The sequence below is a fragment of the Salmo trutta genome, chromosome 38, assembly GCF_901001165.1.
Source record: "Salmo trutta chromosome 38, fSalTru1.1, whole genome shotgun sequence".
Lineage (NCBI taxonomy): Eukaryota > Metazoa > Chordata > Actinopteri > Salmoniformes > Salmonidae > Salmo > Salmo trutta.
In genome coordinates this window covers 26,836,215-26,849,160 of record NC_042994.1, presented here as the reverse complement: position 1 = coordinate 26,849,160, position 12,946 = coordinate 26,836,215, and the positions used below count along the sequence as shown (strand labels likewise).

The following is a 12,946-nucleotide window of genomic DNA, read 5'->3' as shown; positions in this document are numbered from 1 at the left end:
GGTTTCTGGGCACGATAGCATAGATTCAAGGCATAGTGTACAGACAAAGGTAAGGTAGGATGTGAGTACATTGGAGGTAAACCTAGGCATTGAGTAATGATGAGAGAGATATAGTCTCTAGAGACGTTTAAACCAGGTGATGTCATCGCATATGTAGGAGGTGGAACAACATCGTTGGTTAAGGCATATTGAGCGGGGCTAGAGGCTCTACAGTGAAATAAGACAGTAATCACTAACCAGGACAGTAATGGACGAGGCATATTGATATTAGAGAGAGGCATGCGTAGCCAACATATGGGTCCAGTGAGTGGTTGGGCTGACTGGGGACATGGCGATTCAGACAGTTAGCAGGCCGATGCTAACAGTTAGTAGGCCGGGGCTAAACAAGCTAGCAGTTAGCAGAACGGGGCTGGCAAGCTAGCAGTTAGCGCTAGCAGTTAGCGGACCGGGTTAGCAAGCAAGCAGTTGGCAGACCGGGGTTAGCAGACCGGGGCAGGCAAGCTAGCAGTTAGCAGTGTCAGTACATTGGTTTATAATCAAATGACTAGTCGTGATGTTTTTATAAAAATGATGATTCATTTGACACATGATTATCAATGTAAACAAACACATTATGGATTCCTTATATTCATGACTGACAAATGGGTTTTTATAACAGATGGCTCAAGTTGTTGGAACCAGACATTTGCTTAAAATCTATTTTATTTTGGTACTTGTTGCAGAGGCCTACTGTAGCATATTATAATTGGTCTCTGGCATCCCTGACCTAGGGGAACAGCACGTGGCCTGGGTAAAGCATATTATAATTGGTCTCTGGCATCCCTGACCTAGGGGAACAGCACGTGGCCTGGGTAAAGCATATTATAATTGGTCTCTGGCATCCCTGACCTAGGGGAACAGCACGTGGTCTGGGTAAAGCATATTATAATTGGTCTCTGGCATCCCTGACCTAGGGGAACAGCACGTGGCCTGGGTAAAGCATATTATAATTGGCCTCTGGCATCCCTGACCTAGGGGAACAGCACGTGGCCTGGGTAAAGCATATTATAATTGGTCTCTGGCATCCCTGACCTAGGGGAACAGCACGTGGCCTGGGTAAAGCATATTATAATTGGTCTCTGGCATCCCTGACCTAGGGGAACAGCACGTGGCCTGGGTAAAGCATATTATAATTGGTCTCTGGCATCCCTGACCTAGGGGAACAGCACGTGGCCTGGGTAAAGCATATTATAATTGGTCTCTGGCATCCCTGACCTAGGGGAACAGCACGTGGCCTGGGTAAAGCATATTATAATTGGTCTCTGGCATCCCTGACCTAGGGGAACAGCACGTGGCCTGGGTAAAGCATATTATAATTGGTCTCTGGCATCCCTGACCTAGGGGAACAGCACGTGGCCTGGGTAAAGCATATTATAATTGGTCTCTGGCATCCCTGACCTAGGGGAACAGCACGTGGCCTGGGTAAAGCATATTATAATTGGTCTCTGGCATCCCTGACCTAGGGGAACAGTGTTGGAGAATTTCCAGTATCTAGACTCTTTTCCCAGAAATAGTGAGCAGAATCAACATAGGGTTAATTAATAGACATGTATAAGCAGAATAAAGGCTGAGCTCTGGTGAATGAACAGAGCTGGGTCAACAGAGTTAACCACTGGACATGTAAAAACAGAACGTAAGCAGAAAATGTGTACCTTTTTAGTTAAATTAATATAGGCACCAAAAGCCATGTATCTGTAATAAGAAGTGTTTGTACTAATCAAGTATTATTATAAAAGCACTTATATTAGGAAAGTGTGTGTGTGTGTGTGTGTGTGTGTGTGTGTGTGTGTGTGTGTGTACACACACACACACACACACACACACACACACACACACACAGTGGGGCAAAAAAGTATTTAGTCAGCCACCAATTGTGCAAGTTCTCCCACTTAAAAAGATGAGGCATGTAATTTATCATAGGTTCACGTCAGCTATGACAAAATGAGAAGAAAAAAATTCCAGAAAATCACATTGTAGGATTTTTAATGAATTTGGTCAATAACAAGTATTTGGTCAATAACAAAAGTTTATCTCAATACTTTGTTATATACCCTTTGTTGGCAATGACACAGGTCAAATGTTTTCTGTAAGTCTTCACAAGGTTTTCACACACTGTTGCTGGTATTTTGGCCCATTCCTCCATGCAGATCTCCTCTAGAGCAGTGATGTTTTGGGGCTGTCGCTGGGCAACACGGACTTTCAACTCCCTCCAAAGATTTTCTATGGGGTTGAGATCTGGAGACTGGCTAGGCCACTCCAGGACCTTGAAATGCTTCTTACGAAGCCACTCCTTCGTTGCCCGGGCGGTGTGTTTGGGATCATTGTCATGCTGAAAGACCCAGCCACGTTTCATCTTCAATGCCCTTGCTGATGGAAGGAGGTTTTCACTCAAAATCTCACGATACATGGCCCCATTCATTCTTTCCTTTACACGGATCAGTCGTCCTGGTCCCTTTGCAGAAAAACAGCCCCAAAGCACGATGTTTCCACCCCCATGCTTCACAGTAGGTATGGTGTCCTTTGGATGCAACTCAGCATTCTTTGTCCTCCAAACACGACGAGTTGAGTTTTTACCAAAAAGTTATATTTTGGTTTCATCTGACCATATGACATTCTCCCAATCCTCTTCTGGGTCATCCAAATGCTCTCTAGCAAACTTCAGACGGGCCTGGACATGTACTGGCTTAAGCAGGGGGACACGTCTGGCACTGTAGGATTTGAGTCCCTTGCGGCGTAGTGTGATACTGATGGTAGGCTTTGTTACTTTGGTCCCAGTTCTCTGCAAGTCATTCACTAGGTCCCCCCTTGTGGTTCTGGGATTTTTGCTCACCGTTCTTGTGATCATTTTGACCCCACGGGGTGAGATCTTGCGTGGAGCCCCAGATCGAGGGAGATTATCAGTGGTCTTGTATGTCTTCCATTTCCTAATAATTGCTCCCACAGTTGATTTCTTCAAACCAAGCTGCTTACCTATTGCAGATTCAGTCTTCCCAGCCTGGTGCAGGTCTACAATTTTGTTTCTGGTGTCCTTTGACAGCTCTTTGGTCTTGGCCATAGTGGAGTTTGGAGTGTGACTGTTTGAGGTTGTGGACAGGTGTCTTTTATACTGATAACAAGTTCAAACAGGTGCCATTAATACAGGTAACGAGTGGAGGACAGAGGAGCCTCTTAACGAAGAAGTTACAGGTCTGTGAGAGCCAGAAATCTTACTTTTTTTGTAGGTGACCAAATACTTATTTTCCACCATAATCTGCAAATAAATTCATAAAAAATCCTACAATGTGATTTTCTGGAAAAAAAATTCTTCTCATTTTGTCTGTCGTAGTTGACGTGTACCTATGATGAAAATTACAGGCCTCATCTTTTTAAGTGGGAGAACTTGCACAATTGGTGGCTGACTAAATACTTTTTTGCCCCACTGTATGCAATAAATGTATTATTGTATTAATACTATGGTGCCGCCACCAATATAATCTAAACTGAACAAAGATCAGTCAGATCTAAGATTAGATCATTATTGTGTTTTACCCTGTAGTGAACTAACATGAGAACTTCACTGTCCTCTTTTTTTGGATTTACAGGAAACATCTATCGCACCCCCCTCCTCCCTCCAACCCTTCTCCCCCTTCACCCTCCCGGGGTCCCCAGGTCGTGCCTCTCCTGGTAGCCCCTTACTGCTGGGTCTGAAGAGGCTGTCTGTGCTGCTGGTGGACTGCAGGAAAACAACGGGGCTGAGTGGGTTTATGCTCTTACATACATTTATTTTGGGACACTCCCTAGATGTTCTATTTTGGGACACTCCCTAGATGTTCTTAATTAACATTCAATACAATCACTAACCTTCTTAAAATGTAGAATCATTAGAAGCAATCCTACCCCATTGGTTACATTGACGATTTTAACCGATCCGAAATGCTAAAATCCGATCACAAGAGTTTGAAAAGCTGGGCCTTGGTCTGTCTTCGATATGAAGAAGGAACCCTAACTGTCTGTCGTTGTTTCACAGGGGACAGCCGTAACCGTCGCTCTCTCAGTAGAAGAGGCATATCTGGGGAGGCTAACCAACATGATGCTGACGAGGCAGAGAACAGTCTCTCCAGATCAGAACACCTCAAACACCAGCAGAGACTTACAGGGAAGAAACCTCACCACTGCTCTGACTGTGGAAAGAGTTTCACCTCTTCAGCAAAACTTAAAACACACCAGAGAATTCATCCTGGAGAGAAACCTTATAGCTCTTCAGACTGCGGAATAAGTATTTCGCAAGTAGGAAACCTAACAAAACACCAGCTGACCCGCACAGGAGAGAAACCTTTTAGCTGTGATCAATGTGGGGGGAGATTCACAAAGTCAGGAGCCCTGACAATTCACCAACGAATACACACAGGAGAAAAACCGTTTCACTGCACAGACTGTGGGAAGAGTTTTGTTCAATTAGGCAACCTGAAAATTCATCTGCGGACACACACACAAGAGAAGCCTTATCACTGCTTTGTCTGTGAGAAGAGCTTTTCAACATCACAGGGTAATAAGGTGCACCAGAGAACACACACCGGAGAGAAGCCTTACCACTGCTCTGACTGTGGGAAGAGTTTTTCTCATTCAAGAAATCTGATAAAGCACCAGCGCATACACACAGGAGAGAAACCGTACAGCTGTGATCAATGTGGGAAGAGATTTACTAGCTTAGACTCCCTGATACAACACCAGAGAATACACACTGGAGAGAAGCCTTACCACTGTTCGGACTGCGGGAAGAGTTTTACTCAGGCAAGCAACCTGAAAACACACCAGCGCAGACACCTAGGCCAGAAGCTTCACCACTGTTCAGATTGTGGAAGTAACTTTTCAGCATCAAGGGGTTTAGAGCTGCACCAGCGAACACACACAGGTGAGAAACCTTACTACTGCTTCAGCTGTAGTAAGAGTTTTGCTAGATTAGATGGACTGATGGTGCACCAGCGGACACACACAGGCGAGAAGCCTTTTAGCTGTGATCAGTGTGGGAAGAGATTCGCTCAGTCAGCACACTTGACTGTACACCGGAGAACACACACTGGAGAGAAACCATACCACTGCTCAGACTGTGGAATGAGCTTTATTAATTCAAGTCACCTGAAGGTACATCAGAGAGTACACACAGGAGAGAAGCCTTATAACTGTGATGTATGTGGCAAAAGTTTTGTTACATCAGGAAGTCTGGCTTCACACCTTCGAACCCACACTGGAGAGAGGCCTTACCATTGTACCGACTGTGGGACAAGCTTTCGCAGGTCATACCATTTAAAATCGCACCAGAGAACACACACAGGAGAGAAGTCTTACCATTGTGCCGACTGTGGGAAAAGCTTTGTCGGGTCAGGAGGTTTAAAATTACACCAGAGAACACACACAGGAGAGAAGCCTTACCACTGCTCTGACTGTGGAATGAGCTTAACCACTTCAGGCGGACTTAAAAGACACAAGAGAACACACACAGGAGAGAAACCATTCCACTGCTCTGACTGTGGGAAAAGATTTGCTCAGTCTGGGCAGTTGATTTTACACCAGCGAATACACACTGGCGAAAAGCCTTACCACTGCTCAGACTGTGGGCTGCGTTGTACTACTTCAGGGGATTTAAAAGTGCACCTGCGAACACACACGGGAGAGAAGCCTTTTGGCTGTGATCAGTGTGGGAAGAGGTTCGCTCAGTCAGGAAGCCTGGCTGGACACAAGAGAACACACACTGGAGAGAAGCCTTTTGGCTGTGATCAGTGTGGGAAGAGGTTCAGTCAGTCAGGAACCCTGGCTGGACACAAGAGAAAACACCACACTGGTGGGTAACCTTTCCATTTTAGTTTTTAGCTCAAAACAGTTAATGGTAGACTGGCGGAGAGAAGCCGTGCAGGGTGAGCTTTCTTAAATGTGGCCATGCTTGGTGTAACAAGGAAACTTTAAATAACTGTCCATTTAATTCCACATTTCTATTAATTACAATATGAGTGAAATAGTCTGTGTTTTGAATGGTGTGGGCGTACCCCAACAACAGAATGGTGTGGGCGTATACCGGTCATTAAAATGATTCATGACAAGTTAACAGTGGATTGGTCAGCTCAGAGAAAGCAGGGAGGTAGCTCCTCCCCATCTCTCTGCAAGTTTCAGGCAAGTCTGTCCTTTGGGATAAGGCAAGGGTCCGTTTTTAAAATGATCAACCCTGTCTACCATCTAACTCACCATGATCACCCCTGTCTACCATCTAACTCACCATGATCACCCCTGTCTACCATCTAACTCACCATGATCACCCCTGTCTACCATCTAACTCACCGTCAGCATGATCAACCCTGTCTACCATCTAACTCACCGTCAGCATGATCAACCCTGTCCACCATCCAACTCACCATGATCAACCCTGTCCACCATCCAACTCACCATGATCAACCCCGTCTACCATCCAACTCACCATGATCAACCCCGTCTACCATCCAACTCACCATCACCATGATCAACCCTGTCCACCATCCAACTCACCATGATCAACCCCGTCTACCATCCAACTCACCATGATCAACCCCGTCTACCATCCAACTCACCATCACCATGATCAACCCCGTCCACCATCCAACTCACCATGATCAACCCCGTCCACCATCCAACTCACCATGATCAACCCTGTCCACCATCCAACTCACCATGATCAACCCTGTCTACCATGGTCAAGCCTGTCTACCATTCAACTTGGCTGCTATCAGAATAGATGTTCTCTTCTTCTTTCCTTCTCTTGTTTGTATACTGCAGTTCATATTTTACCTGTCAATGAGACAGCCTTTGATATAGCCATGTGTATGAGACAGCCTAACTAATAAAGCTTTAATATAACCATGTGTGTGTAAAGAAGGTTAATTGAATGTTTTAAAGTATAGGACAAGAGGTCTGCCCTTCTCGCTCCTTCCTCATTGTAAATGCATCTCAAACTGGTTCCATCCATCTCAACTATATTGCAACAAAGAGCCAGGAGATTAGAGTTGTTGCTAAATAACCAGCGTAGTAAAACTTGGTTTGGATGAAAAGCTAAAACCATAAAACTATCCCTTTAAGACAAGTGAAAAACTATCCCTTTAAGACAAGTGATCATATTTGATTGTTCACTTTTCTGTCATCTTAGATTGTTTGTGTAGTTTGACATTTCTCGCCATTGGCTGATTTTTCTAACTCTTCCAGCTACCTTAAACATAAAAAAAACACTTCCATTTGATATGAGACATATTGACAATATGAGGGTAAAGACATGTTATATGTTGAAATATAAATGTGACAGCTGTCAATGGAGTTCTCAGCCTTACCTGTTTCTGTTGAGACTGTATCATGTCCATCCATCTAACACAGCAGACAGAAACTCTGGTGATCGCTAGGAAACCTCCAAGCAGCCATTTATACAGTAGCTGTGTCCACAGGAAGTAGTCACTGCAGTAGCTCCAGACAGACCTGATCACAGGAAAGTCACTGCAGTAGCTCCAGACAGACCTGATCACAGGAAATAGACTCTTCAGTAGCTCCAGACAGACCTGATCACAGGAAATAGTCTCTTCAGTAGCTCCAGACAGACCTGATCACAGGAAATAGACACTTCAGTAGCTCCAGACAGACCTGATCACAGGGAACAGTCACTGCAGTAGCTCCAGACAGACCTGATCACAGGAAAGTCACTGCAGTAGCTCCAGACAGACCTGATCACAGGAAATAGACACTTCAGTAGCTCCAGACAGACCTGATCACAGGAAATAGTCTCTTCAGTAGCTCCAGACAGACCTGATCACAGGAAATAGACACTTCAGTAGCTCCAGACAGACCTGATCACAGGGAACAGTCACTGCAGTAGCTCCAGACAGACCTGATCACAGGGAACAGTCACTGCAGTAGCTCCAGACAGACCTGATCACAGGGAACAGTCACTGCAGTAGCTCCAGACAGATGAACACCCGATCAAGTCCAAGGCCTCTGTTGATACACAAACTAACAGTCTGAGCAGTGGAGTGTCAGTAGAAGTTATAACTGATTATTCTGAGTAGGAGCAGCTTCCACTTAACTCACCTGTATACTGTGAAAGGTAACTTCCTGTTTTTGTGGAACCCTAAGACTAAGGACAGAAAGTAATTGCATTGGGTTATAGAGTAAAAACATATATATATATATATATTTAAGAAGATGCCTAAGGCTTCGTCCAGCAGGAAATATGTTGATCTGCGCTCGCACTCTCTCCATGCATGGTGGTCATGTGACCAGGAAGCAGACACGAACAAGCCGCAGTGTTCCATATTGCCGCTGTCAACGGAATCGAGGACCAACTGAACATAATAGATGTGAAAATGGAAGAGAATTACTAATGCTATGTTTCAGTCTGTCTTGTTTCGAGCAGTTTTGAGAATCGTGTTGCGGCAAAATATTGGTATGCACTTTAGAACCCTGGTTGTACGGACAGAATCTGCGTATAGGAGAGAGTATTAGCTGTTACTTTAATTTAAACATGTAATGTACAAGGCAGGTCAAATAAGAACAAATTGTTGTTTATAATGACGGCCTGGCAAGAGGCCTCATATGGGAGTGGTAAGAAGTAAGGGAACAAATATCTGGTTATTTTGGTATGACATGATATTGTTTGGCAGAATAAACACGGTGTAGTGAGTATTTTCCCAAACTTCGTTACCCACTCCAGTCAGCAGGTGGCGATGTGAGTCTTTCAAGTAATGTTTCTTGCGTGACGTATAATCTAGTGGACGGGACGGGATGCTTTTTAAACAACAACACGGACTCATCAACCGCCTCGGTAGCTTGCTAGCAAACATACAAACCAAACATCGGAGCTCTTTTCACCATTTGATGTATATTAACAGCAGGGTTTTAAACACAAATTCTGTCTGCTTACTAGTTATTAAATGTCATATATATGTTGTTAGTCAGCTAGCTTGTTAAGATAGCCTAGCACTACGCTAGTCGCTAATGCTAATTAACTAGCTAGCCAACTAACATCCACCACCATGAACTCAATAAGCTACAGCTAAATGCAGCACTAACCTTTTATAATCTTCATCAGATGACACACCTAGGACATTATGTTATACAATAGATGCATGTCTGTTCAATCAAGTTCATATTTATATCAAAAACCAGCTTTTTACATTAGCATGTGACGTTCAGAAAAAGCATAACCACCGCAAACTTCCGGTGAATTTACTAACAGTTTGCTAAATTACTCACGATAAACGTTCACAAAAAGCATAACAATTATTTTAAGAATTATAGATACATTACCCCTCTATGCACTCGATATGTCCGATTTTAAAATAGCTTTTCGGATGAAGCACATTTTGCAATAATCTAAGTACATAGCCCGGCATCACAGGGCTAGCTATTTAGATACCCACCCAGTTCAGCCTCCACCAAAATCACATTTCCTATAAGAAAAATGTTCTTACCTTGCTTGTTCTTCATCAGAATACACTGCCAGGACTTCTACTTCAATAACAAATGTTGGTTTGGTCCCAAATAATCCATCGTTATGTTCCAACAGCGACGTTTTGTTCGTGAGTTCTAGAATGCTTTTTCACGGTCCCGCGCATGGCGCGTTGGCTTGTCAAAAATGTCTAAATATTCCATTACCGTACTTCGAAGCATGTCAACCGCTGTTTAAAACAAATTTTTATGCCATTTATGTCGTAGAGAAGTGATAATATTCCGACCGGGAGTATGCATTGAGCCTAAACAGCCGAATAAAATTTCTCCTCAGAAGCGACTCATGCACGCGCATCATTGAAAGGTCCTCTGAGCATCCACTTACAAAAGGCGATAATATGTTTCAACCTGAGGTTCCCTCGTAAACCTTCAGTTATTTCGCGGGCTCTGAGAGCCTATTGGAGCCCTGGGAATTGTCACGTTACAGCTAAGATCCTTACTTTTCAATAAAAAGAGGTAAGACGCACGACTCCTTGTCAGACAGGGTACTTCCTGCTTGAAGCCTTGTCAGGTTTTTGCCTGCCATAGGAGTTCTGTTATACTCACAGACACCATTCAAACAGTTTTAGAAAATCAGAGTGTTTTCTATCCAAACCTGAACAATAATATGCATATTCTAGCTTCTGAGTTGGTGTAGGAGGCAGTTAAAATGGGAACATATTTTTTCCAAAATTCTCAATACTGCCCCCTATACCAAACAGGTTTTAAGCCTATGAGGTAAAACAGACTGATCTGATTGAAATCTCACTGGCGTTATTGAATTGAAACAACAAGGCACTCAACCCTGTGGATTATTGTGAACAACTAAAGGCTGTTCTTTAACATGACGTGAAGAGGAGCGCCGGGAAACAAGCCTTTATAGTCTGTTGATAATAATCCACAGGGTTGAAATTAGAGGTCGATCGATTATGATTTTTCAAACCCCGATACCGATTATTGGAGGACCAAAAAAAGCCGATACCGATTAATCGGCCCAATTTTTATTTTTATTTATTTGTAATAATGACAATTACAACAATACTGAATCAACACTTATTTTAACTTAATATAATACATCAATAAAATCAATTTAGCCTCAAATAAATAATGAAACATGTTAAATTTGGTTTAAATAATGCAAAAACAAAGTGTTGGAGAAGAAAGTAAAAGTGCAATATGTGCCATGTAAAAAAGCTAATGTTTAAGTTCCTTGCTCAGAACATGAGAACATATGAAAGCTGGTGGTTCCTTTTAACATGAGTCTTCAATATTCCCATGTAAGAAGTTTTAGGTTGTAGTTATTATAGGAATTATAGGACTATTTCTCTCTATACGATTTGTATTTCATATACCTTTGACTATTGGATGTTCTTATAGGCACTTTAGTATTGCCAGTGTAACAGTATAGCTTCCGTCCCTCTCCTCGCTCCTACCTGGGCTCGAACCAGGACCACATCAACAACAGCCACCCTCGAAGCAGCGTTACCCATGCAGAGCAAGGGGAACAACTACTCCAAGTCTGAGCGCCTGACATTTGAAACGCTATTAGCGCGCACCCCGCTAACTAGCTAGCCATTTCACATCGGTTACACCAGCCTAATCTCGGGAGTTGATAGGCTTGAAGTCATAAACAGTGCAATGCTTGAAGCATTGCGAAGAGCTGCTGGCAAATGCACGAAAGTGCTGTTTGAATGAATGCTTACGAGCCTGCTGGTGCCTACCACCGCTCAGTCAGACTGCTCTATCAAATCATAGACTTAATTATAACATAATAACACACAGAAATACGAGCCTTTGGTCATTAAAATGGTCGAATCCGGAAACTATAATTTCGAAAACAAAACGTTTATTCTTTCAGTGAAATACGGAACCGTTCCGTATTTTATCTAACGGGTGGCATCCCGAAGTCTAAATATTCCTGTTACATTGTACAACCTTCAATGTTATGTCATAATTAATTATGGCCTTTGTTAGGAATAAATGGATTTAACACAGTTCGCAGTGATCCAGGTGGCCCAAACTGCTGCATATACCCTGACTGCTTGCACGGAACGCAAGAGCAGTGACACAATTTCTGTAGTTATAAGAAATTCATGATAGCAGGCAATATTAAATAAATATGCAGGTTTAAAAATATATACTTGTGTATTGATTTTAAAGAAAGGCATTGATGTTTATGGTTAGGTACATTTTCGCAAATGCGCTTGTTAAATCATCACCCGTTTGTCGAAGTAGGCTGTGATTCAATGAGAAATGAACAGGCACCGCATCGATTATATGCAACGCAGGACACGCTAGATAAACTAGTAATATCATCAACCATGTGTAGTTAACTAGTGATCATGTTAAGATTGATAGTTTTTTGTAAGATAAGTTTAAGGCATTTACATTTACGTCATTTAGCAGACGCTCTTAGCTAGCAACTTACCTTGGCTTCTTGCTGCCCTCGCGTAACAGGTAGTCAGCCTGCCACGCAGGCTCCTCGTGGAGTGCAATGTAAGGCAGGTGGTTAGAGCGTTGGACTAGTAACCGGAAGGTTGCAAAAACGAATCCCTGAGCTGACAAGGTAAAAATCTGTCGTTCTGCCCCTGAACAAGGCAGTTAACCCACTGTTCCTAGGCCGTCATTGAAAATAAGAATGTGTTCTTAACTGACTTGCCTTGGTAAATAAAGGTGTATAATTTCTTTTGTTTTAAATTGGCAAATCGGTGTCCAAAAAATACCGATTACCGATGTTATGAAAACTTGAAATCGGCCCTAATTAATCGGCCATTCCGATTAATCGGTCGACCTCTAGTTGAAACAGTCCTTTATAGTGTTGTTGATAACAATCCCCAGGGTTGAAAACAGTCCTTTATAGTGTGTTGATAACAATCCCCAGGGTTGAAACAGTCCTTTATAGTGTGTTGATAACAATCCACAGGGTTGAAACAGTCCTTTATAGTGTATTGATAACAATCCACCAGGGTTGAAAACAGTCCTTTATAGTGTATTGATAACAATCCACAGGGTTGAAACAGTCCTTAATAGTGTATTGATAACAATCCACAGGGTTGAAACAGTCCTTAATAGTGTGTTGTTGATAATAATGTATGTTTATACAACACCCCTCTGTTACAAACCAAATGTTAGGCTAGTAGCCATGGGTTAATGATGTCCCTCTGTTACAAACCAAATGTTAGGCTAGTAGCCATGGGTTAATGATGTCCCTCTGTTCAAACCAAATGTTAGGCTAGTAGCCATGGGTTAATGATGTCCCTCTGTTCCTAACCAAATGTTAGGCTAGTAGCCATGGGTTAATGATGTCCCTCTGTTCCAAACCAAATGTTAGGCTAGTAGCCATGGGTTAATGATGTCCCTCTGTTCCTAACCAAATGTTAGGCTAGTAGCCATGGGTTAATGATGTCCCTCTGTTCCAAACCAAATGTTAGGCTAG

The 12,946-nt window shown here is 42.9% G+C and overlaps 1 protein-coding gene across 2 annotated transcripts in view; it reads left to right on the top strand.

The window, feature by feature from the left end:
* Positions 1–6,903, top strand: part of LOC115178195 (zinc finger protein 658B-like) — a 1,063,446-nt gene extending 1,056,543 nt beyond the window's left edge. Inside the window, exons 2-3 of one of the 2 annotated variants that reach the window (XM_029739285.1) lie at positions 3,621–3,774; positions 4,046–6,903. In XM_029739285.1, coding sequence (XP_029595145.1) covers positions 3,621–3,774; positions 4,046–5,865 — 1,974 coding nt within the window. In that variant the 3' untranslated portion in view covers positions 5,866–6,903. The remainder of the gene's footprint in view (positions 1–3,620; positions 3,775–4,045) is intronic. The other variant, XM_029739286.1, reaches the window with a different exon arrangement.
* Positions 6,904–12,946: the final 6,043 nt, after the last annotated feature.